The sequence below is a fragment of the Capra hircus genome, chromosome 1, assembly GCF_001704415.2.
Source record: "Capra hircus breed San Clemente chromosome 1, ASM170441v1, whole genome shotgun sequence".
NCBI lineage: Eukaryota > Metazoa > Chordata > Mammalia > Artiodactyla > Bovidae > Capra > Capra hircus.
Window position 1 is genome coordinate 44,570,737 of NC_030808.1, and position 26,493 is coordinate 44,597,229.

The following is a 26,493-nucleotide window of genomic DNA, read 5'->3' on the forward strand; positions in this document are numbered from 1 at the left end:
AAACAGACACGTTTTCTGAAGATGCTAAACTGCCTTTGATAACAGATTTTAAGTTAATTTAGTTCTGTAGTAATCTGTATTTGCCTTTGAAGTCTTTTATTGTCACTTTGACGAAGTTTCACAGTGACCTATGGCCTTCCCTTGTGGCTCAGATGGTAAAGAATCTGTCTGCAATATGGGAGACCCAGGTTCGATTCTTAGATAGGGAAGATCCCCTGGAGAAGGGCATGGCTGTCCACTCCAGTGGATGGAATTCCATGGACAGAGGAGCCTGGCAGCCTGCAGTCCATGGAATGACAAAGAGTCCAACATGATTCTGTGACTAACCCTTTCACTTTCACTTTCATGGTCCTATTGTATTTTTAAAAGTTTTTTGGTGTTCCTTTGACAAAACTTCCCAAATCAAATTATAATATAGTTTCTTTGACCTTAAGCTAACTTTGGTGTGCTTCAAAGGGCCCCTGAGGCACACCAAAAGGAGATATTAATTAGGTTCACTCGGTATATTTATCTGTAAGGGCTGTGCTATGCTGTGCTTTAGTCATTCAGTAGTGTCTGACTATTTGGGACCCCATAGATTGTAGCCCACCAGGCTCCTCTGTCCATGGGGATTCTCCAGGTAAAGATACTGGAGTGGGCTGCCATGACCTCGTCCAGGGGTTTTTCCCAACCCAAGGATTGAACCCAGGTCTCTCATATTGCAGATGGATTCTTTACCATCTGAGCCACCATGGAAGCCCAAGAATACTGGAGTGGGTAGCTTATTCCTTCTTCAGGGGATCTTCCAGGAATTGAACCGGGGTCTTCCGCATTGTAGGCAGATTTTTTTTTTACCAGCTGAGCTACCAGGGAAGCCCTAACTGTAAGGGAGATGTCAAATGAATTATAAATTTTGTGCTAGGTTGCTTCACTCGTGTCCAGCTCTTTGGGACCCCATGGAATATTGCCTGCCAGGGTCCTCTGTCCATGGGATTCTCCAGGCAAGAGCATTGGAGTGGGTTGGCATGTCCTTCTGCAAGGGATCTTCCTAACCCAGGGATCAAACCTGTAGCTCTAATGTCTCCTGCATTGGCAGGTGGGTTCTTATCACTAGTGCCACCTAATAAATTTTACATTATGTGATAAATGATGCAGATATTCTAGGGATTATATGGAGTTCCTAATAATCTGATTTATCCTGGTGGAATATTGTCAGTCATAATTCTAGTTATTTTCTGAAAGTGTTGAATGTCACAGTAGCAAACGGATGGCTCTGTCAATTGCCTGGTAGGCTACAGTCCATGGGGTCACAAAGAGTCGGACACGACTGAGTGACTTCACTTTCACTTTCAGATTTAAACTGTGCCTTTTTAAAGTTATTTGCAGACAGTTATGGTTTCACTCTAATACCTTTGCAAAAATGTCTCCTCTTCAAGATTTATAAAAAGGACTTTAGGATAAACACAAATTTCTGACTTTCAGACCACAATGATGAACTGAGTAATAAATTAAAGAATTCTAATGAGAAAGCTGATGACTTCATAAAGCTGTTAACAAAAAGGATTAGTTACATAGGACTGAGTAAACTGTAATTTTTATGGTTTTTATCTAAAAGGATTACTGATTTAAATCTGTGTTTTCCAAGTATAAGGAAAATCTTCTCCTTAAATTATGGCTTATAACAACTTGGTAAGTTATATCTTTTGTGAGCAAAATTGAAATATGTATCTTTTTCTCTCTACTTTGTTGATCCTACCAGTAACATATACTTGTCTCAAAGATTAAGCTATGAATGTCTAAGTACATATGGCCGGTACACTGAAACTGTGAACAGCTCATTAAATCAGTTATGCCTCCTTTGGGTCTCTCAGCCATTGCAATTGGATTATAAATTTAATCATTGTTTAAATTTGTTCTTTGCCTTCAAATTGCGCTTCGTGTCTCACTGCTGCACCAGGTCGTTGTCAGTGTTACTGGCTGCACTACTTACATTCTGTCCAATTTGTAAGACTGTTATCTCTTGCAGTAATGTGCAAATCAAGCCTCCAGTGAAACTTCTGCGGCTAAATATTTTGAGGAAATAATTGTAATAATATGATTCTGGGTAAGAGAAGAAACAAGGGGAAATGTCTCCTGGATTATATTAACAGTTAGACAGAAACCAGAGAATTTTAATTATTGACGGGGCCTGTTTCAAAATTTACCAACTGGTGTGATGTATCAAGCATTTTGGCCTGATCTGGGATGAGCCTCTCAGCACCATGAGACAAAAGTTAATCAGGAAATGTTTCCCAAATATCGGTCAAATCCACTAAGAAGAAAGACCTGAGAAATGGAATCAGGGATTGCAGCCCTTCAGCATGAGCCAGTGAGCCCCGAGGAAGGCAAATTAGACTGCAGTCACTTCCTATGGGGAACTCTGAGGAAACTCTGAGAATATAGGAGTAGGGTCCCAAGACAGATGAGGTACATACCACAGAAATCATTCGAATGAGCCCTGACTCTTGCATCTTCCCATACAGAGAGAAGTGCTAAATTTCTTAGCTTGAGTTGCTGCCTCTTGGGTTTGAAGTTCGATATTTCTAAGTCTACAAGTGTAAAATGGACACTTTGCAAAAAAGAACAAAAAGAAGACAAATCATGACATTTGAAACATTGGCACTGAAGACAGACACTGCCAGAAAGATCCATCTGACAAGCAGAACAGTTGTCACCCCCTTTCCCCGCAAGATTGTGAGATGGCCATTGACAGTGGGGAATTGGAACTGGGAAGGGTTAATTTTGACTTCATGCTATGACTTTAACCTTATTTTTGCCATTTTTATTATTAAAATCATACATAATGGCCTGCCTCAGAGAATCCTGCCCCCTCTGCCTGACCCTTAAGTGAAAGTGAAGTCACTAAGTTGTGTCCAACTCTTTGTGACCCCGTGGACTGTAGCCCACCAGGCCCCTCCATCCATGGGATTCTCCAGGCAAGAATACTGGAGTGGGGTGCCATTTCCTTCTCCAGGGGATCTTCCTGACCCAGGGGTCGAACCCAGTCTCTTGCATTGCAGGCAGACGCTTTAACCTCTGAACCACCAGGGAAGCCCGACCCTTAAGGTGCTTTTATTTAGCTCACAGGGAGACAATTTGATCCTGTCAGGTGTGTCATTCTCAGAGAAATCTGCGAGAATCAAATGGCCTTTTTACTTTGTTTCCTCGCCTCTCTCCATCTCTGATCCATAAAAGAACCTGACATCAAGGCCCCCAACAAGATGATGACTTTGAGACTTCAGTCTGCCATCTTCTCTGTCAGCCAGCTCTCTGAATAAAGTCATATGCTTTGCCTCAACAACTCATTTCTTGGATTTGTTGGCCTATCGTGTGGTGAGCAGAGTGAGCTTGGACTTGGTAACACTTAAAATAGTAACATGCAGCCGTACAAATATAACCTAAAGAAGGTTTAGCATCATTTCTTATTCTCATGTAATTAGACATATCAAATAAGCCTAATTAATTTAACATTTTTCTTTTGAGAGAACAAATTCTTTGAAGTCTTCCCGGGACTCTCTGGGAAAATCCCACAGTTAGTTCCAAATATAAAAGATTTCACTTAGAATTTGGTTTGGGGAAGTTTGTAAAAAAACATATCAAAAGGTTTGAAACATTAATAGGACCACAGGTCACAGTGAATTAATATTTACCCATTTAACCAAGGTGACAATAAAAAGGTTTCAAAGGCAAATACAGACAATTACCTATGTTGTAATAAAAATCTTAACTCTCTTAATATTGACTCAGTTTTTCTTAAGTAATTGAACACCTGGTAAAGATTACATGAAGCATAAGAAATATTTTGATAAGACATAAATTCTTGGTTTTATGGACTTTTTTTCTAAGCTGATTGCTTAGAAGGTAAAGAGAAAAACCTCAAAAAGACTTTGTTCTTTGAACAGAGAAACACAATTAAATTTTAGTTTTATATAGATCCACATTTTTATATTAAAGCTTATTAAAAAGAAAATTCTGATAAATTCATTCAATTTAAACCAACTTGACTATACAAGATTTTCTATTTCCAACTTTCTAAATATTTTCAGTTGTTCTCCTTTATTTTTTCCTCTCTTTCTCTCCTTTATTATTCTGAAACAGCCTTTAAATAACCTCTAAACCAGGACAAAATTACTCCCCATTTCCGTGGACAAAAAAGCATCTTCATACCTCATACCTTTTCTTACCAAAAGTACATCTTACTTTTCTTATATACTTTGCATATAGAGCTTTCTTATTATTTTAATAGTTTTAATTACATATGTTATTAAAAAATTTAATCTTTAGTAACCCTAATTTTCAGTGAAAACTAAGATTCACAACTTTGAACTGTCACATATCAACATTTTATAGCAGATTGGCAAATTATGAATAAACCATTTCATAATTTCTGGATGCATATGCCTTTTATTCATACAACAAATTTTTTAAGTTCAGTTGCTCAGTCATGTCTGACTCTTTGTGACCCCATGAATCGCAGCACGCCAGGCCTCCCTGTCCATCACCAACTCCCAGAGTTCACTCAGACTCATGTCCATCGAGTCCGTGATGCCATCCAGCCATCTCATCCTCTGTCGTCCCCTTCTCCTCCTGCCCCCAATCCCTCCCAGCATGAAAGTCTTTTCCAATGAGTCAACTTTTTGCATGAGTAGCCAAAGTACTGGAGTTTCAGCTTCAGCATCATTCCTTCCAAAGAAATCCCAGGGATGATCTCCTTCAGAATGGACTGGTTGGATCTCCTTGCCGTCCAAGGGACTCTCAAGAGTCTTCTCCAACACCACAGTTCAAAAGCATCAATTCTTCGATGCTCAGCCTTCTTCACAGTCCAACTCTCACATCCACACGACTACTGGAAAAACCATAGTCTTGACTAGACGGACCTTACTTGGCAAAGTAATGTCTCTGCTTTTGAATATGCTGTCTAGGTTGGTCATAACCTTTCTTCTAAGGAGTAAGTGTCTTTTAATTTCATGGCTGCGATCACCATCTGCAGTGATTTTGGAGCCCCCAAAAATAAAGTCTGACACTGTTTCCACTGTTTCCCCATCTATTTCCCATGAAGTGATGGGACTGGATGCCATGATCTTTGTTTTCTGAATATTGAGCTTTAAGCCAACTTTTTCACTCTCCTCTTTCACTTTCATCAAGAGGCTTTTTTGTTCCTCTTCACTTTCTGCCATAAGGGTGGTGTCATCTGCATATCTGAGGTTATTGTTATTTCTCCCGGCAATCTTGATTCCAGCTTGTGTTTCTTCCAGTCCAGCATTTCTCAAGATGTACTCTGTATATAAGTTAAATAAGCAGGGTGATAATAGACAGCCTTGACGTACTCCTTTTCCTATTTGGAACCAGTCTGTTGTTCCATGTCCAGTTCTGACTGTTGCTTCCTGACCTGCATACAGATTTCTCAAGAGGCAGGTTAGGTGGTCTGGTATTCCCATCTCTTTCAGAATTTTCCACAGTTTATTGTGATCCACACAGTCAAAGGCTTTGGCATAGTCAATAAAGGAGAAATAGATGTTTTTCTGGAACTCTCTCGCTTTTTCCATGATCCAGTGGATGTTGGCAATTTGATCTCTGGTTCCTCTACCTTTTCTAAAACCAGCTTGAACATCAGGAAGTTCACGGTTCATGTATTGCTGAAGCCTGGCTTGGAGAATTTTGAGCATTACTTTACTAGCATGTGAGATGAGTGCAATTGTGTGGTAGTTTCAATCTCTGGGTCGGGAAGGTCTCCTGGAGAAGGAAATGGCAACCCACTCCAGTATCTTGCCTGCAAAATCCCAGGGACGGAGGAGTCTGGTGGGTTACAGTCCATGGGGTCGCAAAGAGTCGGACATGACTGAGCGACTTCACTTTCACTTTCACTTTGAGCATTCGTTGGCGTTGCCTTTCTTTGGGATTGGAATGAAAACTGACCTTTCCCAGTCCTGTGGCCACTGCTGAGTTTTCCACATTTGCTGGCATATTGAGTGCAGCACTTTCACAGCATCATCTTTCAGGATTTGAAATAGCTCTACTGGAATTCCATCGCCTCCGCTAGCTTTGTTCGTAGTGATGCTTTCTAAAGCCCACTTGACTTCACATTCCAGGATGTCTGGCTCTAGATGAGTGATCACACCATCATGATTATCCGGGTCGTGAAGATCTTTTTTGTACAGTTCTGTGTTTTCTTGCCACCTCTTCTTAATATCTTCTGCTTCTGTTAGGTCCAGACCATTTCTGTCCTTTATCGAGCCCATCTTTGCATGAAATGTTCCCTTGATATCTCTAATTTTCTTGATGAGATCTCTAGTCTTTCCCATTCTGTTCTTTCCCTCTATTTCTTTGCATTGAAGAGGGCTTTCTTATCATAGACCTAAATATAAAAGCAAAGCTATAAAACTTCTAGAAGATAGCATAGGAGAAAATCAAGATGACCTTGGGTATGATGTTTTTAGATACAGCATCAAGTGCACAACCCATCAAAGAAAAGCATATATAATTTATACCATATTATTTGAAACTTTTAACTCAGATTTAACTCAGATTTTAACTCAGAATCTGTGAAAGACACTTTTAAGAGACTGAAAAGACAAACGACAAAGTGGGAGGAAATACATGCAATTCATGTGTCTGATAAAAAGATAGATATCCAAATATACAAAGAACTCTTAAAAGTCAACAATAAGAAAATAAATAACCCAAGTAAAAGGTAAGTCACTTCATCAAAGGAGAGATGCAGATGGCAAATGATTGTGTATCTTGATTGATCTGCAAATGGAAACGACAATGAGGTACTATTGTACACCTATTTGAAAGGCTGAAGTCTAGAACATTGACAAAATCAGATGCTAGAGAAGCTTTGGAGAAACAGCTCTCTGCATTTATTGTTGGAAATGCAAAATGATACAGCCATGTTGGAAGACAGCTTGGCAGCTTCTTACAAAATAAATCGTACCCTAATCATATGATTCAGGAATAGGCTCCTAGGTGTTTACTCAGATGAGTTGGGAACTAATGTCCATACAAAAACCTGCACATAAATGTTTAAATGTTTATAGCAGCTGTATAATATAGTCACCCCAAACTGGAACAAACACCCCCCCCCCTTCAATAGGGGGGATGGATAAAAAACAAAAACAAGCAACAACTACAGCAAAAAAAAAAAAAAAAAACAAACAACCCACAAAAAACCCAGTGATACACTCATGCAATGGAATATTATTCAGCACTACAAAGAAATGAACTATCAAACCAGAAAAAGACATGGATGAACTTTAAATGCACTATTGCTAAATAAAAGGGTTTAGTCTGAAAAGGCTACATATTGTATGATTCCAATTATATGACGTTCTAGAGAAGACAAAACTATAGAAAAAGTAAAAAGATCAATGGTTGCCAAGGGCTCAGGGGCAGGAAGAAAGGGATGAGTAGGTGGAACAAAGGAGGTTTTTGTGGCACATTCTGCATGCTACTGTAATGAGAGATACATGACGTGATGCATTTGTGAAATGCAAAGAACTGTAAAACACAAAGTGAACCCTAATGTAAATGATGAACTTCAGTGATAAAAATGTATCGATTGGTTCTCCAATTGTAACAAAGATACCACATTTCATTAATGCAAGAAGTAAATAATTGGGAAATTGTGAGAGTTGGGGAGAAAAAAACATGGAACTCTGTAATTTTTGCTCAGTTTTCTCTAAACCGAAAGCTTTTCTAAAAAAAAAGTATATCAATTTAAAAAATTGAAAGCACAAAAATAATGTATGGCATACTCTAGTCTTCCTACCATGCAGAACTGACATTTTGTATTTGCTTCAAGTTTTTCTTTTAAATAAAGGAAATACGGTATTACAGAACAAGCACTCCATGACATCCCTCAGTTCTAGTCTCCTTCACTCTCCCCAAAGGAAACTACTATTACTAATGCCTATCCTTGCTTTTATGTTTTTATATTCACATATGTGCTTGAGCAGTTAATTGTATTATGTTTCAGGTGTTTAAGAACTACGTAAGTTACATCAAACCATAATTGTATTTGGCAACCTGCAATTTTCATTCAAGTTAATGCTTTAAAAAAACCTATCCATGTTGCTCAATATAGATCTAATGCTTTTATCTTTAAAAAGGTCTTTTTAAACTCTAGTATCGTATTCTACCGCTGGAGAAGGGATAGACTACCCACTCCAGTATTCTTGGGTTTCCCTTGTGGCTCAGCTGGTAAAGAATCCACCAGCAATACGGGAGATCTGGGTTTGATCCCTGGGTTGGGAAGATCCCCTGGAGAAGGGAAAGGACACCCACTCCGGGATTCTGGCCTGGAGAATTCCATGTGCTGTATAGTCCATGGGGTCACAAAGAGTCAGACAATGACTGAGTGACTTTAACACGCACACACACATCATATTCTACTGTATAGGTTACTTCATGTTATTTTTCTATTTCTCTGTTGATGGATATTCAAATTATTTCTAATTTCATGTTACTACTACCAATGCAAAAATAAAGTTTTTTTTTATAGTCAAGAGAACATATCTATGACTTGTTAGAGTACATAGTACAAATGGACATGCTGGACTGTAGTCAGCAATCAAATTTATACTTCTGACAGTGTACAAGCATTCCCATTTCCTCATACTCTCACCAACACTTGATATAATATCTTTTTAATTTTTCTAATCCAATAAGTAGAAAAATAGCTCTGATTTAAATTTAATTTTCTTTGATTTCTCATGAGATTGGACTTTTTTCATTTGATTATCAGGCATTAAGGTTTTCTCTGTGTTGAATTGTCTGTTAAGAACAATTCCTTGCCCATGGTAGAGGGGTATAGGGGAGCAGATTTTTTTTTCTTTTTAACAGATCCCTGATTAAAAATGACATTCTGCCTACTCAGCCTTTGTCAGTTTTATGTTAATTGTCAATATCTTCTTGGTCATGTCTCTTTTAACTGTATTTATGGTATATTGTCATAGAGGTGCTATAGACCCAGAGCTGGATATGAATTCCAGTTCTATTACTTATCACCTGTGTGATTATAGACATTTTAGTTCCTAATTTTGCTTCAGGTTCTTTATCTGCAAAATTAGAGTGACAATAGTATCTGATAGTATCTACTTCAGAGGCTTCTTATGAAGGTTATGTTAGTTAAAATGCAAAGCACTTACTTGAATGGAAATTGGTATACAGAAAGCAATCAGTAAATGTTAGCTATTATTTTGACACATATAATTCTTATTTTTTTGCTATACAAGATAGATTTAAATATTTTTTCTTTTATACACAATAGAATTTATTTGCATATTACATAAAACATTCATGACAACAGAAGTATTCAGGAATGGAATGGATCCTGACAAAGTTGTCAGGAATAAGCTTCTTTCAGATTCACTGTTCCTTCTCGTCAACTTGGGCCTTATAATCTAAAATAGTTGCTAAGGCTCCATCCATCAAAATTGTGTTCCTGGCTGCCAGGGGAGAAGGAAGTGCAGAACAGTTCATTCTCCCTTTTCAATTGAAGTATGATTTACATACAATAAAGTTTAGCCCTAAATTTTAAGTGTGTAATTTGACGATTTTTGACACATATTTTTGACATTTTTCATTGATATGATTTGTGAAGTAGCATGAAGCCTGGAACTATAGATGACTGCTTTAGATTCTTACCACATTGCTGATACTCGTCTCAGTGTCTAGACCTTTGTCAAATGATGTCTCAGGCTACTCAGTTCTCTTTTTGCTGGCAGCCCTGTGCATTCTGACTTTCATTACCACAGTGGTAAATAAACGCTCTGACTACGTGCAAAGCTTCACCTCCTTCACATGTGCTGACAATTCAGTTATAGAGAGTCCTAGAAGGAGGAGCCCTTTCCCTACTATGTTTAACCTACACAAATGTAGTTGATGAAGATTGTCTGATGGGGCTAGCTGAGAAGATTTTTCTAGTCTTTGCCCTGATCTAGGGGGACAGAATGGGATTTGGAGTCAGACATATAAAGAACTTGAAATCCTGGCTCTGATCTTTAACCAACTCTGTGCCTTGTGTTAGTCTCTCAGTCATGTCCGACTCTTTGTGACCCCAAGGACTGTAGCCCGCAAGACTCCTCTGCCCATGGGATTCTCCAGGCAAGACTACAGGAGTGGGCTGCCATGTCCTTCTCCAAGGGATCTTCCTGACCCAGGGATAGAACCCAGGTCTCCTGCATTGGCAGGAGGGTTCTTTACCACTAGCGCTACCTGGGAGGAGCCTCTGTGCCCTAGTGTTGGTTAGTTAATCTCTTGGTTTCTCATATTCCTCACACCTGTGGTAGAAAGAATAATTCTTGGGTTTTCTCAAAGGATAATCAAATACATGAAAAGTTTAGCACATAGTAGATGCTAGCTTCCTACCTACCTCAGGTGCAACACTTCTAACAGAAACAATCTAGGCCTCTACATTTTGAAGAGTTGGCTATAGGCAGGTAATGTGACATGATACTTGTTCTTACTACTTGTCGGTTTTGTTTTTGAAGATATAAGTCTTTGGATTGCCTTATCCTGTCTTATATTTTCAGGTTAAGTGTTCTGTTTGTTGTTCTGAATGTGTGGTTAAGGATAGCCCATGTAAGTGACATGGATGGTTTTAGTTATTTAAACATCTCAATGTTTAACTCAAAGAGTTATGGGAATGTTTAATGCAAAGAATTATGGGAATAAGAACCAAGTGTACAGAAGAGCCGAATGAAGCACAAGTTGGAATCAAGATTGCCGGGAGAAATATCAATAACTTCAGATATGCAGATGACACCACTCTCATGGCCAAAAGTGAAGAGGAACTGAGGAGCCTCTTGATGAAAGAGGAGAGTGAAAAAGCTGGCTTAAAACTCAACATTCAAAAGACTAAGATCGTGGTATCCAGTCCCATCACTTCATGGCAAATAGATGGGGAAACAATGGAAACAGTGACAGACTTTATTTTCTTGGGCTCCAAAATCACTGCAGATGGTGACTGCAGCCATGAAATTAAGAGACACTTGCTCCTTGGAAGAAAAACTATGACCAGCCTAGACAGCATATTAAAAGGCAGAGACATTACTTTGCCAACATAGTTCTGTCTAGTCAAAGCTATGGTTTTCCCAGTAGTCATATATGGATGTGAGAGTTGGACTATAAAGAAAGCTGAGCACCGAAGAACTGATGCTTTTGAACTGTGGTGTTGGAGAAGACTCTTGAGAGTCCCTTGGACTGCAAGGAGATCCAAATAGTCAATCCTAAAGGAAATCAGTCCTGAATATTCATTGGAAGGAATGATGCTGAAGCTGAAGCTCTAGTACTTTGGCCACCTGATGCAGGGAACTGACTCACTGGAAAAGATCCTGATGCTGGGCAAGATTGAAGGCAGGAGAAGGGGGTGACAGAGGATGAGATGGTTGGATGGCATTACTGACTCAATGGACATGAGTTTGAGAAAGCTCTGGGAGTTGTTGACGAACAGGGAAGCCTGGTGTGCTGCAGTCCATGGCGGGGGCAAAGTCGGACACATCTGAGTGACTGAACCTAACTGAACTGTACAGAAGAGAGCAAAATAAAATAATGTCTTAGTAATACATGATAAAATAGAGTAAAATAAATGGAATGGAAGCACTCTAGAATGGTTATTGTCATCTGACAGAGCCAGATTATCGTTTGGTCTCAAGAACAGCTATTGCACCATCCACCCTTGTCTGATACGAAGCCTGATATGAGCAGACACATCACGGCTTATGTACTGATGGGAGAAAAATGCCTCTGGGTATGCTGATAGGGAGGCCACATTTAAATCTGAGTTAGTAGATATGAAGTGAGCCCAGGAATTTGCAACTAGTCACTCTGACTCTTTCTGATCTTGGTTGCCACCCAGGCCAGTGTTTCAGGGAGGTGGGGTCCCAAGTAGGAGCTCATCATTCATTGGCTACTTATTGAGTGCTAACTAGGTGTGAAGCATTCTAGGGGACATGGCCCTTGTTCACCAAGAGTTTCCACTGAAGGAGGAAATAAGACTTGAATGCAGATAGGTAGCAGTTTCTGGCTCTCCAGGTTAGAGTCAGACCATTGCTTCTTTCTTGTTCACATCACTTTGTGCAAGCTTCATATTGATTTATAAAAATTTATTCTAACTTATTTATTCACCCAGCTCAGTTTGTGTATTCTTTGAAGACAAGTGACCTTCAGTGTTGACCTAGTTAAATGTTTTCCCATCATCTTTTCTTGTTCCTATAACTTTGTTGTGGCTCCCCACTTAAGCACCTGTGCCAATCTCTTGCTTGAGGCACTGTATGTTAGAAGATGGTTTGTCGTTATCAGTCTTTTCAGTCAGGCTTTATCATGTTACTGCTGCTATTGCCTTTTCGTCTATCCATCTTGATGGCCTGGAAGAGGATAAAGACCAGACATGCGCTCTGGCTCTGGTTTTCACAGCAGGTGGGACATGACTGTGGTCATGTGAAAGGAGTGTCAAGGTGAGTCTCATTGAGAAATACTCTATGGCATATTTGGACCGGAAGGTATGGTGTTCAAAAGGGGGTGGTCCTTAGATTCACATTTATGCAGGCATTGTGACATGTTTGGAAGACATATCTGCTCAAGTTCAAGCTGGAAAGATGTGAGGACATTGGAATAGTTTCCAAGAAGGAAGAGGGGGCAGTTTTAGATTTAAGTCAGTCAGTATCTGCCTTTCCTTCTTGAGACTGGGACCATTGTAAATTCTCTTCTAGAAGAAGAGAATTGTATAGGACTTGACACCGAGGAAGTGTGAATGTAAGGCTAACTTATTAATAATATATTTATTCAGAATACTACTAATAAATAAGAAGAGTCTTTAAAAACAGTTGAAATTTGGGAGAGAAAGAACTGGTATGGAATGATGGAAAATAAAATATAATTAAAGATACATATACTTGTATATACGTTGCTTTGAGAATTAAGACAAGAGGTAAAATGAGCTCAGGAAATAGTTCAAATTGGTTTAGTGTATTTGAATATGTATATGTCTTGAAATATGAATCACTAAGATTTAAGAATACTTCATCTTGGTGATGGTTCAAGCTGAATTTTTAGTTTAAGTTTTTCTCCATAGTATTCATTTTATATTGAGGTTGCAAATCCAATAAGTCAATTGTAGAATCTCTATCTCTTGGCTATTTGGAGTTCTCTCTTTCCATACACAGGCCTGGCCATTAGTTTAAGTGGCTTTGGTTAATGGGAATGAATCCCTAACACCTGATTTAGACCTTGAAATTTTCCCATTCTCCTTAAGTGAGAGAGTTTAAAAACATTTCCCTTTTGAGTGGTGAGTATTCGTGTATGTCAGGGGGTGTTCAGAAAAAAGCAGCCAATGTGGGTTGCAGGTATTGTTTCTTGTCTTAGCTCAGGGGGTGATGTTTGGTGTCATTAGGAGGGAGGTTTTTTTTTCTGGATGGGGAAGGGTATACATTTTTAGGATGGCTGGCAGCTGGAAGCTAGTGATTGAACCTTGAAGCCCACCACTTTAGGGCTGCCTGAACCTCTTCTGCACGAGATTGCAAGTGGTGCAATCAAGCAGGGAGGATGCTGAGGAAGGACCTTCTGCTTTGCTAGCCTGGTGATTTCCCTGGGGTTTCTGCTGTCTGCCTGGCAGGTATGCTCTGCTTTGTGGAGGAGGGCCCCATGTTCTCCTTAGAAGGGCAACATATCTGCTTTATGGATTGAGATCTAATTAAACTTGGATTCCTAAGTTCTTACCAGCAGTTGCACCTGCAGGCAATAGTAAAGCAGGGAACAATGGACTGATATACAGGTGGTGGTGGTCTAGAAGTTGACTAGAGTGATGTTTGAGGTTCTGAGTGAGTTTTCTCTCTCCACAATGGAAGTGAAATCAAATGACTGCCATTTTTGTTGCTAGGAGAAACTGGGTCTGCTGGGTCCCTTAGCCAGGCGAATATAGCAACCCTGCTTTGGCTTCATTTTGTTTGGGTTTTTTAAACAAAGAAAGATCGGAACCATCAGAGTGTTTCAGATTAAAAAGCTAAAGATACAGAAGATCTAAAATTGACATGGGAAAAGAAGACATTTCTCACCCCATTCTGATCATCTCAAAATCTTTCAACAAACTATTCCTCATTGCCACCCTATCACATCCCAGGGGCTGTTCTAAGATACATTGGTGTGTTCAGCCTTTGGGGGTGTGGTAATCTGTTAGCTGGTCATAGAGGTGGATTTGGTCTAGAGCTGCACAATTCAGAAACTTTCATGTTATTACCAAGATAGGCAATAAATTTTATGTGTGGATTCAAAGTATTTACTAGGGAAACCTAAACATTTGAAAGCAGCCAGTTTTGGTAACCTGTTTTGGAATTTTCTTCCCCTTTTTCCCATGTACCAGAAGCCTAAAAAAATAAATAAGGATGGTTTAGGCATTTGACCTCTGAGAGGCCTCAATTGCCTGACTCACAGGCACTCACAACATAGTAACAAATATAGAGACTAATGGAGAAGGCCAATTTCCAGTGACTAATTACAGAAAGAATGCAGTAAGGTAAGAACTCAGTACTTTGAGAAGGTATTAGCATCTCCTGTCTGGGCCATCAGGGCAGATTCACCAAGCAGAAAAATTTAAGAGGCTAAGGTAAGTCAGCCTAGTTTGGGGCAGGAGAGGGTTCACATAGAGAAGCAGAGGCAGAAATCTCGATAATCAACTAGTTTTCAGGGACATACATGGACTCTAGGATGACCTGCATATTTTGGATTTGAGCAAGCAGGTGAATGGTGGTAACTGGAGGAAAATTATTTTCTGGTATTGGGTGCTAAATAAGATAATTAGTTTAATGGTGTTAGTGTTAGTCACTCAGTCGTGTCTGACTCTTCGCGACCCCATGGACTGCAGCCCACCAGGCTCCACTGTCCATGAGATTTTCCAGGCAAGGATGCTGGAGTGGGCTGCGATTTCCTTCTCCAGGGGCTCTTCCCAACCCAGGAACTGAACCAAGGTCTCCTGCACTGCAGGCAGATCCTTTACCGACTGAGCTACAAGGGAAGCCCCCAAGTTTAATGGTGGTGTTGAGTAAATATGTGATCCTGTGTTACAAGAAGGACTTCTTTACCCTTAACTTACAACTTCACAGTATATAGTACACTGTACAGGCCCTGTGGGGAATGGAAGAGTAGAATTATGGTTCCTGCTTTCAAGGAGCTTATTCTCTAGTTGCAGTCGCTAGTGACTCTCTAAGTCAGCAGCAGGAGCAATGTTACAGGCAGTACATGAATGAGTGCTAAGTGAATTGTGTAGGTGCTTCCTGCTTTTCTGCAATTGTTGTACAAGTAGGATCTCTCATTTGGCTTTACTTTCATGGTTTGTGATGTTGAGTATAGCTGGAGCTCGTCTAATAATACTGTGGGTTATTTGCTTTGGAACCACTCATTTTAATTTTATAAGGTTGAAACTTTGTTTTATTTTATAGAAGGGGGAGCTAAAACCCTGAGAGGTTAAATAACTTTCCCAAAGTCATGGAACTGTTAAACAGTAAAGTTAGGATTCATCTCTAGTCAATCTGAATCTAAAGTCCCCTCTCCTCAGTTTTTAACAACCTTTTTTTTTTCAAGTAAATATATCCCCTCTTTCTTAATTTCAGACATGTATGTTGCTTCTAATTTGGTTCCTGATTTCTGGTTAGATGTTTAGGATAAATTCCTGGAAGTGGATTCCCTGTACCAAAGAATGTAAAATTTAAGCTTCCTTTAGAATATATCAGATTCTTTTTCAGAAAAGTTAAAAATATTTAGAGTCTGGGTGTACTTCTCAATCCCACATAGAAGTATATTTCAATCTCATGTGATTGTCTAAGCCATGACGTACAAGAGGACTCAGTGACACTGTGATAAAGATGGTGGTTAGCATAATGAATCAGTGAATCTGTTAGAGCAGGAAGGAACTCCAGATGTCAGGCAGCCACCTCCTTCTTTATTAATTAAGGACCAAGGCTCAGAGAGCTTAAGGGACCTCATCCAGGTCACACCCCTCATTAGAGTCAGTCTGGATAAGAAGCTGCATTTGGCACTTTGTGATACACTGAGGCAGAGTCTCTAGGATGGTATGGATGATTCTGGGGTTGCTAAAATGTCTATCTGGCGTCTCAGCTGGGATTTAAGAGCCTTTTAGTGTTTGAGTCAGCTTCATAGTTCATCTTTGAAACTTCACAGTTCTGTCAGAGGGATGTGGAAGTAACTCAAAGGGATTTTCCCTGAGCTGAGAGATCCATCACCCACCCCTGATGAGCTGAAGGGAATCCTGAAATCCCCTTTCATGAGTTCTCCTGCACTGGCCCACTGTAGGATCCACAGGGGTGATTCTGAACACTCTCGTTGTTATTCTGTAGATGATGCAATACCTTTGAACAAAAGGCTGCTCATGTAATTCAAAACTCATATAACTAAAGACTGATTTTCTATGAGTGTGTTAGTCACTCAGTTGTGTCTGATTCTTTGCCACCCCATGGACTGGGGCCCACCAAGCTCCTCCATCCATGGGATTTTCCAGGCAAGAATACTGGAGTAGATTGCCATTGCCTTCTCCAGGGGATCTTCCCCACTCAGGAATCAAACCCAGGTATCCCAATTTGTAGGCAAACTCTTTACTGAGTCTGAGCCACTAGGGAAGACTCTGATTTTCTATAGCACTGACCCCCAAAGGAAGATATTTCTGTTTTTTATTGCTTGATCATGTAGCAATACAGTTCAAGCCTGGTTTTCTATCACTTCAGTTCAGGCCTTCATCATGTCGGACGCTTTGCCACTCCATGGACTGAAACACGCCAGGCTTCCCTGTCCTTCACCAGCTCCTGGAGCTTGCTCAAACTCATGTCCATTGAGTCAGTGAAGCCATCCAGCAATCTCATCCTCTGTCGTCCCCTTCTCCTCCTGCCTTCAATCTTTCCCAGAATCAGGGTCTTTCCCAATGAGTCAGTTCTTTGCATCAGATGGCCAAAGTTTTCGAGCTTCAGCATCAGTCCTTCCAATGAATATTCAGGACTAATTTCCTTTAGGATGGACTGGTTGGATCTCCTGGCAGTCCAAGGGACTCTCAAGAGTCTTCTTCAGCACCACAGTTCAAAAGCATCAATTCTTTGGTGCTCACCTTTCCTTATGGTCCAACTCTCACATCCAGACATAAATACTGGAAAAACCATAGCTTTGACTAGATGGACCTTTGTCAGCAAAGTAATGTCTCTGCATTTTAATATGCTGTCTGTGTTTTTCATAGCTTTTCTCCAAGGAGCAAGCATCTTTTAATTTCATGGCTGCAGTCATTGTCCACAGTGATTTTGGAGTTCAAGAAAATAAAGTTCTTTACTGTTTCCATTGTTTCTCCATCTATTTGCTATGAAATGATGGGACCAAATGCCATGATCTCAGTTTTTGAATCTTGAGTTTTAGGCAAACTTTTTCACTCTCCTCTTTTACTTTCATCAAGAGGCTCTTTGGTTCTTTATCACTTTCTGCCGTAAGAATGGTATCATCAGCATATGTGAGGTTATTAATATTTCTCCTGGCATGAACAGAATGAAAAGACAAAAAGATAGGACACTGAAAGATGAACTCCCCAGGTCAGTAGGTGCCAAATATGCTGCTGGAGATCAGTGGAGAAATAACTCCAGAAAGTATGAAGAGATGGAGCCAAAGCAGAAACGATACCCAGTTGTGGATGTGACTGGTGATGGAAGTAAAGTCTGATGCTGTAAAGAGCAATATTGCATAGGAACCTGGAATGTTAGTTCCATGAATCAAGGCAAACTGGAAGTGGTCAAACAGGAGATGGCAAGAGTGAACATCAACATTTTAGGAATCAGCAAACCAAAATGAACCGAAATGGGTGAATTTAACTCAGATGACCATATATCTACTACTGTGAGCAAGAATCCCTTACAAGAAATGGAGTAGCCATCATGGTCAACAAAAGAGTCTGAAATGCAGTACCTGGATGTGATCTCAAAAAAGACAGAATGATCTCTGCTCATTTTCAAGGCAAACCACTCAATACCATAGTAATCCATGTCTATGCCCCAACCAGTAATGCTGAAGAAGTTGAATGATTCTATGTAGACCTACAAGACCTTCTAGAACTAACACCCAGAAAAGATGTCCTGTTCATTACAGGGGACTGGAAAAAAGTGGGAAGTCAAGAAATACCTGGAGTAACAGGCAAATTTGGTCTTGGAGTACAGAATGAAGCAGGGCAAAGGTTAATAGAGTTTTGCCAAAAGAATGCATTGATCATAGCAAACACCTTCTTCCAACAACACAAGAGAAGACTCTACACATGGACATCATCAGATGGTCAATACTGAATTCAGGCTGATTATATTCTTTGTGGCTGAAGACAGAGGAACTATATACAGTCAGCAAAAACAAGAGAGGGAGCTGACTGACTATGGCTGAGATCATGAATTCCTTATTGCCAAATTCAGACTTAAATTGAAGAAAGTAGGGAAAACCACTAGACCATTCAGGTATGACCAAAATAAAATCCCTTATGCTTATACAGTGGAAGTGAGAAATAGACTCAAAAGATTAGATCTGATAGACAGAGTGCCTGAAGAATTATGGACGGAGGCTCATGACATTGTACAGGAGGCAGTGATCTAGATCATCCCCAAGAAAAAGAAATGCAAAAAGGCAAAACGGTTGTCTCAGGAGGCCTTAGAAATAGCTGAGAAAAGAAGAGAAGCTAAAGGCAAAGGAGAAAAGGAAAGATATACCCATTTGAATGCAGAGTTCCAAAGAATAGCAAGGAGAGATAAGAAAGCCTTCCTCAGTGATCAGTGTAAAGAATTAGAGGAAAACAATAGAATGGAAAAGACTAGAGATCTCGTTAAAAACATTGGAGATAACAAAGGAACATTTCATGCAAAGATAGCTCAATAAAGGACAGAAATGTTATGGACCTAACAGAAGCAGAAGATATTAGGAAGAGGTGGCAAGAATACACAGAAGATCTTTATGACCCAGATAAGCACAATGGCGTGATCATTCACCTAGAGCCAGACATCCTGGAATGCAAGGTCAAGTGGGCCTTAGAATGCGTCACTATGAACAAAGCTAGTGGAGGTGATGACATTCCAGTTGACCTATTTCAGATCCTAAAAGATGATGCTATGAAAGTGCTGCACCCAATATGCCATGAAATTTGGAAAACTCAGCAGTGGCCACAGGACTCAAAAAGGTCAGTTTTCATTCCAATCCCAAAGAAAGGCAATGCGAAAGAATGCTCAAACTATCACACATTTGCACTCATCTCACATGCTGGCAAAGTAATGCTCAAAATTCTCTGCCAGGCTTCAACAGTATGTGAACTGTGAACTTCCAGATGTTCAAGCTGGATTTAGAAAAGGCAGAAGAACCAGAGATCAAGTTGCCAACATCCGTTGGATCATCAAAGAAGCAAGAGAGTTCCAGAAAAATGTCTATTTCTGCTTTATTGACTACACCAAAGCCTTTGACTCTGTGGTTCACAAAGAATTGTGGAAAATTCTGAAAGAGTTGGGGATACCGGACCACCTTACCTGCCTCCTGAGAAATGTGTAAGCAGGTCAAGAAGCAACAGTTAGAACTGCACATGGAACAACAGACTGGTTCCAAATCGGGAAAGGAGTACGTCAAGGCTGTATATTGTCACCCTGCTTACTTAACTTATATGCAGAGTACATCATGAGAAATGCTAGGCTGGATGAACCACAAGCTGGAATCAAGTTTGCCGAGAGAAATGCCAGTAACCTCAGATATGCAGATGATACCACCCTTATGGCAGAAAGTGAGGAAGAACTAAAGAGCCTCTTGATGAAAGTAAAAGAGGAGAGTGACAAGTTGGCTTAAAGCAATGTTCAGAAAACAGATCATGGCATCTGGTCTCATCACTTCATGGTAAGTAGATTTTGGGAGCTCCAAAATCACTGCAGATTGTGACTGCAGCCATGTAATTAAAAGACACTTGCTCCTTGGAAGGAAAGTTATGACTAACCTAGACAGCATATTAAAAAGCAGAAACATTACTTTGCCAACGAAGGTCCATCTAGTCATAGCTTTAGTTTTTCCAGTAGTCATGTATGGATGTGAGAATTGGACTATAAAGAAAGCTGAGAGCCGAAGAATTGATACTTTTGAACTGTGGTATTGGAGAAGACTCTTGAGAGTCTCTTGGACTGCAAGGAGATCCAAGTAGTCAATCCTAAAGGAAATTAGTCCTGATTATTCATTGGAAGGACTGATACTGAAACTCCAATACTTTGGCAGAAAGTATGCAAAGAACTGACTCATTTGAAAAGACCCTCATTCTGGGAAAGAGTGAAGGTGGGAGGAGAAGGCAATGACAGAGGATGAGATGGTGGGATGACAGAGGATGAGATGGTTGGATGACATCACCGACTCATGGACATGAGTTTGAGTAAGCTCCAGAAGTTTGTGATGGATAGGGAAGTCTGGCATACTGCAGTCCATTGGCTCACAGAGAGTTGGACACGTCTGAGTGACTGAACTGAACTGAATCTTGATTCCAGCTTATGCTTCATCCACCCCAGCATTTTGCATGATATACTTAGAAAATAAGTTAAATAAGCAGGGTGACAATATACAGCCTTGACGTACTCCTTTCCTGATTTGGAACCAGTGTGTTGTTCCATGTCCAGTTCTAACTGTTGCTTCTTATCCTGCATACAGATTTCTCAGCAGGCAGGTCAGGTGGTCTGGTATTCCCATCCCTTGAAGAATTTTCCATAGGTTGTTGTGATCCACACAGTCAAAGGCTTTAGCATAGTCAGTGAAGCAGAAATAGATGTTTTCCTGGTATTCTCTTACTTTTTCTCTGATCCAACGAATGTTGACAATTTGATCTGTGGTTCCTCTGTCTTTTCTAAGCCCAGCTTGAACATCTGGAAGTTCTTGTTTCTTGTTCTGTTGAAGGCTAGCTTGGAGAATTTTGAGCATTACTTTCCTAGCGTGTGAGATGAGCACAATGGTTTTCTATAGTGCTGACCAAAAAGGAGACTATGTCTGATTTTTATTGCTCAATCATGTAGCAATGGAATGAACAGAATTTGCAGTTTGTTTTAGCTTGGTATCCCTTTGGATCTGCTTGATTAAGCTATTAAACCTCAACACTAAAATGACTTAACCCAATAAAGGGTTGTCTCTTGCAGAAATCTGATGCAGGCTGTTTGATTGTCTTCTATCTTGTAGATATGCTATGCCCAGGTTGCCAAGGCAGGGGAAAAGTGAGTTAAAGGAATCATGCAGGTCCTTAACTGACTCAGCCTGGACGTGGCAAATGCCACTGTCCACTGCTCAGAACTGGAAATGTGATTCTGATCAAATGGCTATGTGGCTGGGAAAGTGTGGAAGTGTGCACAGATCTTTGAATAAGTCCTAATGATCTTTTCCACACTCTTGATGTTTGATACTTTGAAATTCCCTATTTAAAAATTCTTGTAGGCGGTTTTATATCACTTCAAGTTTTAAACATAAAGATAAAACTTTCCTGTTACTTTCTTTCAAATATATTTAAAATGTGTTGGTTGAGTACACACTATCATTTTTCTGAGACCTTTTCAGTTCTCTGTTAAAGACAATGATTTTTTTTTTCCAATAGTTGTGAGCTTTGGGTAAGTCATTTCACTTCCTATACTTGTATCCCAATTGAAAATGTGATTTAACACTTGATTTATGGGTATGTTGTGAAAATTAAGTTAGAGATCACATGTAAACCACTTGACACAGTGTCTAGAAAAAGGTAAGTGTTCAACAAATGTGCATTGTTCTACTTGTTGGTATTGTTGAATTATAATGGGTCTACTACTGTCGTCAGTAATACTGGACCCTCTGACTCAGTGGCATATCTACCATCATCAGAGATAGTATACTTTACAGAAAAAGTGACACTTAGGCCAAGTTCTAGAAATGAAATGCCTTCATCTTTTCTATGTTCTTATTTTGTTAGTCATGGGGGATTTCAAAGGCCATGCTTTCCCTGGATTCATCTTAATTATACTTGGGATTTGGTGGACTACAAAGTGCGTTCTGAAATATGCCTTCAAAAAGCAGAAGCCGACTTCCCACTTTGATTCCAAAGCATTATTCTATCGAACAGAAATGTTGGAGGGAATCGTGGTAGTTGGAGCTTCTTTAATTGGTGAGTGACCCTTTTTTGTGTTCAGTTTGCTTTCTTGGTGTATTTTCACATGCGAAGAGAAGATTGAATATCAAAACAAGAGATTACTAAAATAAATTTTTTATTCAAATACATCTGAATACATATTCTAATTCTATTTCTGTTTTTTGCTTTATCATGTAGCAATTCAGTTCAAGCATGGTTTTCTAACAGTTCACTTCAGTTGCTCAGTTGTATCTGGTTATCCTTAGTTGGGGAGAAGCTGAACTCTAGCATTTTAATCCTGGACCAAGCACAACTCCTGACCCCAAGACGTACTGTGTAAGAAGGAAGTAATCAGATGCTATAGGATTAATCTCACAAATCTAAATCCAAAATTACTCAGGATTTATCTAGTCGTTAGATTAAAATAGGAACTTAGTCCATCAGTGGAACTGATTGGGGAACTCAGTGGAACTAAGATCATTAGCTTTGAAGATCTGACTTAGCTGTTTGACAAAATTGGCTGTCTTTGATTAAAAGAGATTATCTGAACCAGTCTTTGAAGCTCTAAACCTGTCTGTCTAAAGAACCAGTGCTCAGCTCTTAGGTAGTGGCCCAGAAAGAAGAATCAGTGCCATAAAAAGACAATATATTGGGCTAAGCTGTAGGCTGATCCTTCTGCACTTCAGTTTTCAGTAAAGTTGTGGAAAGATGGCTTAAAGTGTGATTTATCCCTCTGCAGGCATCCTTGCAGGACAGTTTGTTCCTGGAGGACCACACTTGATCTTATATGACTACAAAAAGGATCAGTGGGTTAGACTCCTAGACTGGCATCATTTTACCATGTACCTCTTCTTTGGGCTGCTGGGTGTGACAAACATCTTATGTTCCACCATCAGGTCACTTCCTGCCTCCTTTAGCAAGTTAATGCTATTAAATGCCTTATTTGTGGAGGGTAAGTATGAATGTTTTCATTTATCTTTCATTATTATTGGATATTTGTCTAGCCCTTTACAACAATAAAGGGCACCTTTCCTTTGGTGTCCTGGTACAGCCTTGACCCGTAGGCCAGCTGTTTGGGTCATGGTAAGCTATTGAGGTGTCCTAGACAGGATGCCAAAGATTTCCCTTCCCTACTAACTTACTTAGTAAAACTGGACAAGCACAATCATTCAGGTATTGTATTCAAATTTCACATCTGCCTTAAAGAACCACCTGCCATGCTCGTTTATCTCAGGTTTATCCTGGAGATGATCATTATTTCCATTTTTAATACAACAAACTGAGCTCAGAGTAGTGAAGCATTGTTGTTGCTCTTTAGTCACTCAGTTCAGTTCAGTTCAGTTCAGTCGCTCAGTCGTGTCCGACTCTGTGACCCCATGAATCGCAGCACGCCAGGCCTCCCTGTCCATCACCAACTCCCAGATTCACTCAGACTCATGTCCATCGAGTCCGTGATGCCATCCAGCCATCTCATCCTCTGTCGTCCCCTTCTTCTCCTGCCCCTAATCCCTCCCAGCATCAGGGTCTTTCCCAATGAGTCAACTCTTTGCATGAGGTGGCCAAAGTACTGGAGTTTCAGCTTTAGCATCATTCCTTCCAAAGAAATCCCAGGGCTGATCTCCTTCACAATGGACTGGTTGGATCTCCTTGCAGTCCAAGGGACTCTCAAGAGTCTTCTCCAACACCACAGTTCAAAAGCATCAATTCTTGGGCGCTCAGCCTTCTTCACATGACCTTCTTCACATACATGACCACAGGAAAAACCATAACCTTGACTAGACGGACCTTAGTTGGCAAAATAATGTCTCTGCTTTTGAATATACTATCTAGGTTGGTCATAACTTTTCTTCCAAGGAGTAAGCGTCTTTTAATTTCATGGCTGCAATCACCATCTGCAGTGATTTTGGAGCCCCAAAAATAAAGTCTGACACTGTTTCCACTGTTTCCCCATCTATTTCCCATGAAGTGATGGGACTGGATGCCATGATCTTTGTTTTCTGAATGTTGAGCTTTAAGCCAACTTTTTCACTCTCCACTTTCACTTTCATCAAGAGGCTTTTTTGTTCCTCTTCACTTTCTGCCATAAGGGTGGTGTCATCTGCATATCTGAGGTTATTGATATTTCTTCTGCAGCCTTGATTCCAGCTTGTGTTTCTTCCAGTCCAGCGTTTCTCAAGATGTACTCTGCATATAAGTTAGATAAGCAGGGTGACAATAGACAGCCTTGATGTACTCCTTTTCCTATTTGGAACCAGTCTGTTTTTCCATGTCCAGTTCTAACTGTTGCTTCCTGACCTGCATACAGATTTCTCAAGAGGCAGGTCAGGCGGTCTGGTATTCCCATCTCTCTCAGAATTTTCCTCAGTTCTTTGTGATCCACACAGTCAAAGGCTTTGGCATAGTCAATAAGGCAGAAAAAGGTGTTTTTCTGGAACTCTCTTGCTTTTTCCATGATCCAGTGGACATTGGCAATTTGATCTCTGGTTCCTCTGCCTTTTCTAAAACCAGCTTGAACATCAGGAAGTTCACGGTTCATGTATTGCTGAAGCCTGGCTTGGAGAATTTTGAGCATTACTTTACTAGCATGTGAGATGAGCGCAGTTGTGCGGTAGTTTGAGCATTCTTTGGCATTGCCTTTCTTTGGGATTGGAATGAAAACTGACCTTTTCCAGTCCTGTGGCCACTGCTGAGTTTTCCAAATTTGCTGGCATATTGAGTGCAGCACTTTCACAGCATCATCTTTCAGGATTTGAAATAGCTCAACTGGAATGTCATCACCTCCACTAGCTTTGTTTGTAGTGATGCTTTCTAAGACCCGCTTGACTTCACATTCCAAGATGTCTGGCTCTAAATGAGTGATCACACCATCGTGATTATCTGGGTCATAAAGATCTTTTTTGTACAGTTTTTCTGTGTATTCTTGCCACCTCCTCTTAATATCTTCTGCTTCTGTTAGGTCCATACCATTTCTGTCCTTTATCGAGCCCATCTTTGCATGAAATGTTCCCTTGGTATCTCTAATTTTCTTGAAGAGATCTCTAGTCTTTCCCATTCTGTTCTTTTCCTCTATTTCTTTGCATTGATTGCTGAAGAAGGCTTTGTTATGTCTTCTTGCTATTCTTTGGAATTCTGCATTCAGGTGCTTATATCTTTCCTTTTCTCCTTTGCTTTTTGCCTCTTCTTTTCACAGCTATTTGCAAGGCCTCCCCAGACACTCAGTTGTGTCCAATTCTTTGTGATCCCATGGACTGAAATCCATCAGGCTTCTCTGTCTGTGAGATTTCCCAGGCAAGAATACTGGAGTGGGTTGTTATTTCCTTCTCTGAAGTTAGTAAAGCATAAATATCCTCCAACAAAGAGACCTCTCAAAGCAGAGTAGTTCCCATACCGATGAAGTAGCCTTTTTAATATTGATATAATGAAACTCCACATTTACATGATAAAACAGAGTCCAAAAAATCCAGTCACATACAATTGAGGTCCTAACACTTTTTGTTCAGTTGGCCTCCCTGTTACCGCAGAAGAAAACACTGATAACAAGTGTTTAATGCTTTGTTTTCATTTATTTTATACGTATGGAGAAGGAAATGGCAACCCACTCCAGTACTGTTGCCTGGAGAATCCCATGGAAGAGGAGCCTGGTGGGCTACTGTCCATGGGGTCGCAAAGGAGTTGGACACGACTTAATGACTGAACCACAACATTTTATATGTAAGGGGTAGATTGGTCATAGAACTAAAAAGCCCCCAATTATCAACAGCAGTCCTTTCTAATGTCCACCTTGCTTCCTACGTCTAAAGATAAGCACTTTTGCCAAATGCTCTTTGAGAACAAGGGATAGATAAAAGTTGGGCAACAGTCACCAACAGCATCATTCTCATTATCTCAGATGTTATCATATTATTTTAAACTTTTTATTTTATATTGGAGTATAGTCAATTAACAATGCTGTGATAGTTTCAGGTGGACAGCAAAGGGACTCAACCATACATATCTGCATGTATCCATTCACACCAAAGCTACTCTCCGGATGTTACCATATTTTGAATGAACATCTTTTCCTCTACATCCAAATGAAAAGGATGAAGTTGAAGCCACTATTCTGTCCATAGGATTAAAAATATAGTTAGTTACTACCTCTTGGGAGCTTCCAGAGAAACTTGCCCTACCCATCGAAGTCCACTCTTTTTATTGGTGTTTATATTTGCTGCCTCCAGTAGACGAAATTGCTTAAGAAAAGACTATTTCATTCATCTGTTCATTTGCCCTAACTCCTGGTCCCCTGCCTTCATCATGCTTATTATTTATCCTTTTGCATAAAATATGCTTTGAAATTTAGTTAGTTGAAAATGTCATGATGT

The 26,493-nt window shown here is 40.0% G+C and overlaps 1 protein-coding gene across 2 annotated transcripts in view; it reads left to right on the plus strand.

Annotated features, from left to right (window-relative positions):
• LOC102180153 (transmembrane protein 45A) overlaps positions 1 to 26,493 on the plus strand; it is a 69,390-nt gene that overhangs the window by 20,545 nt on the left and 22,352 nt on the right. For both annotated transcript variants that reach the window (XM_005674849.3, XM_005674848.3), the window contains exons 2-3: positions 21,977 to 22,168; positions 22,872 to 23,084. In XM_005674849.3, the coding sequence (XP_005674906.2) occupies positions 21,977 to 22,168; positions 22,872 to 23,084 (405 nt within the window). The remainder of the gene's footprint in view (positions 1 to 21,976; positions 22,169 to 22,871; positions 23,085 to 26,493) is intronic.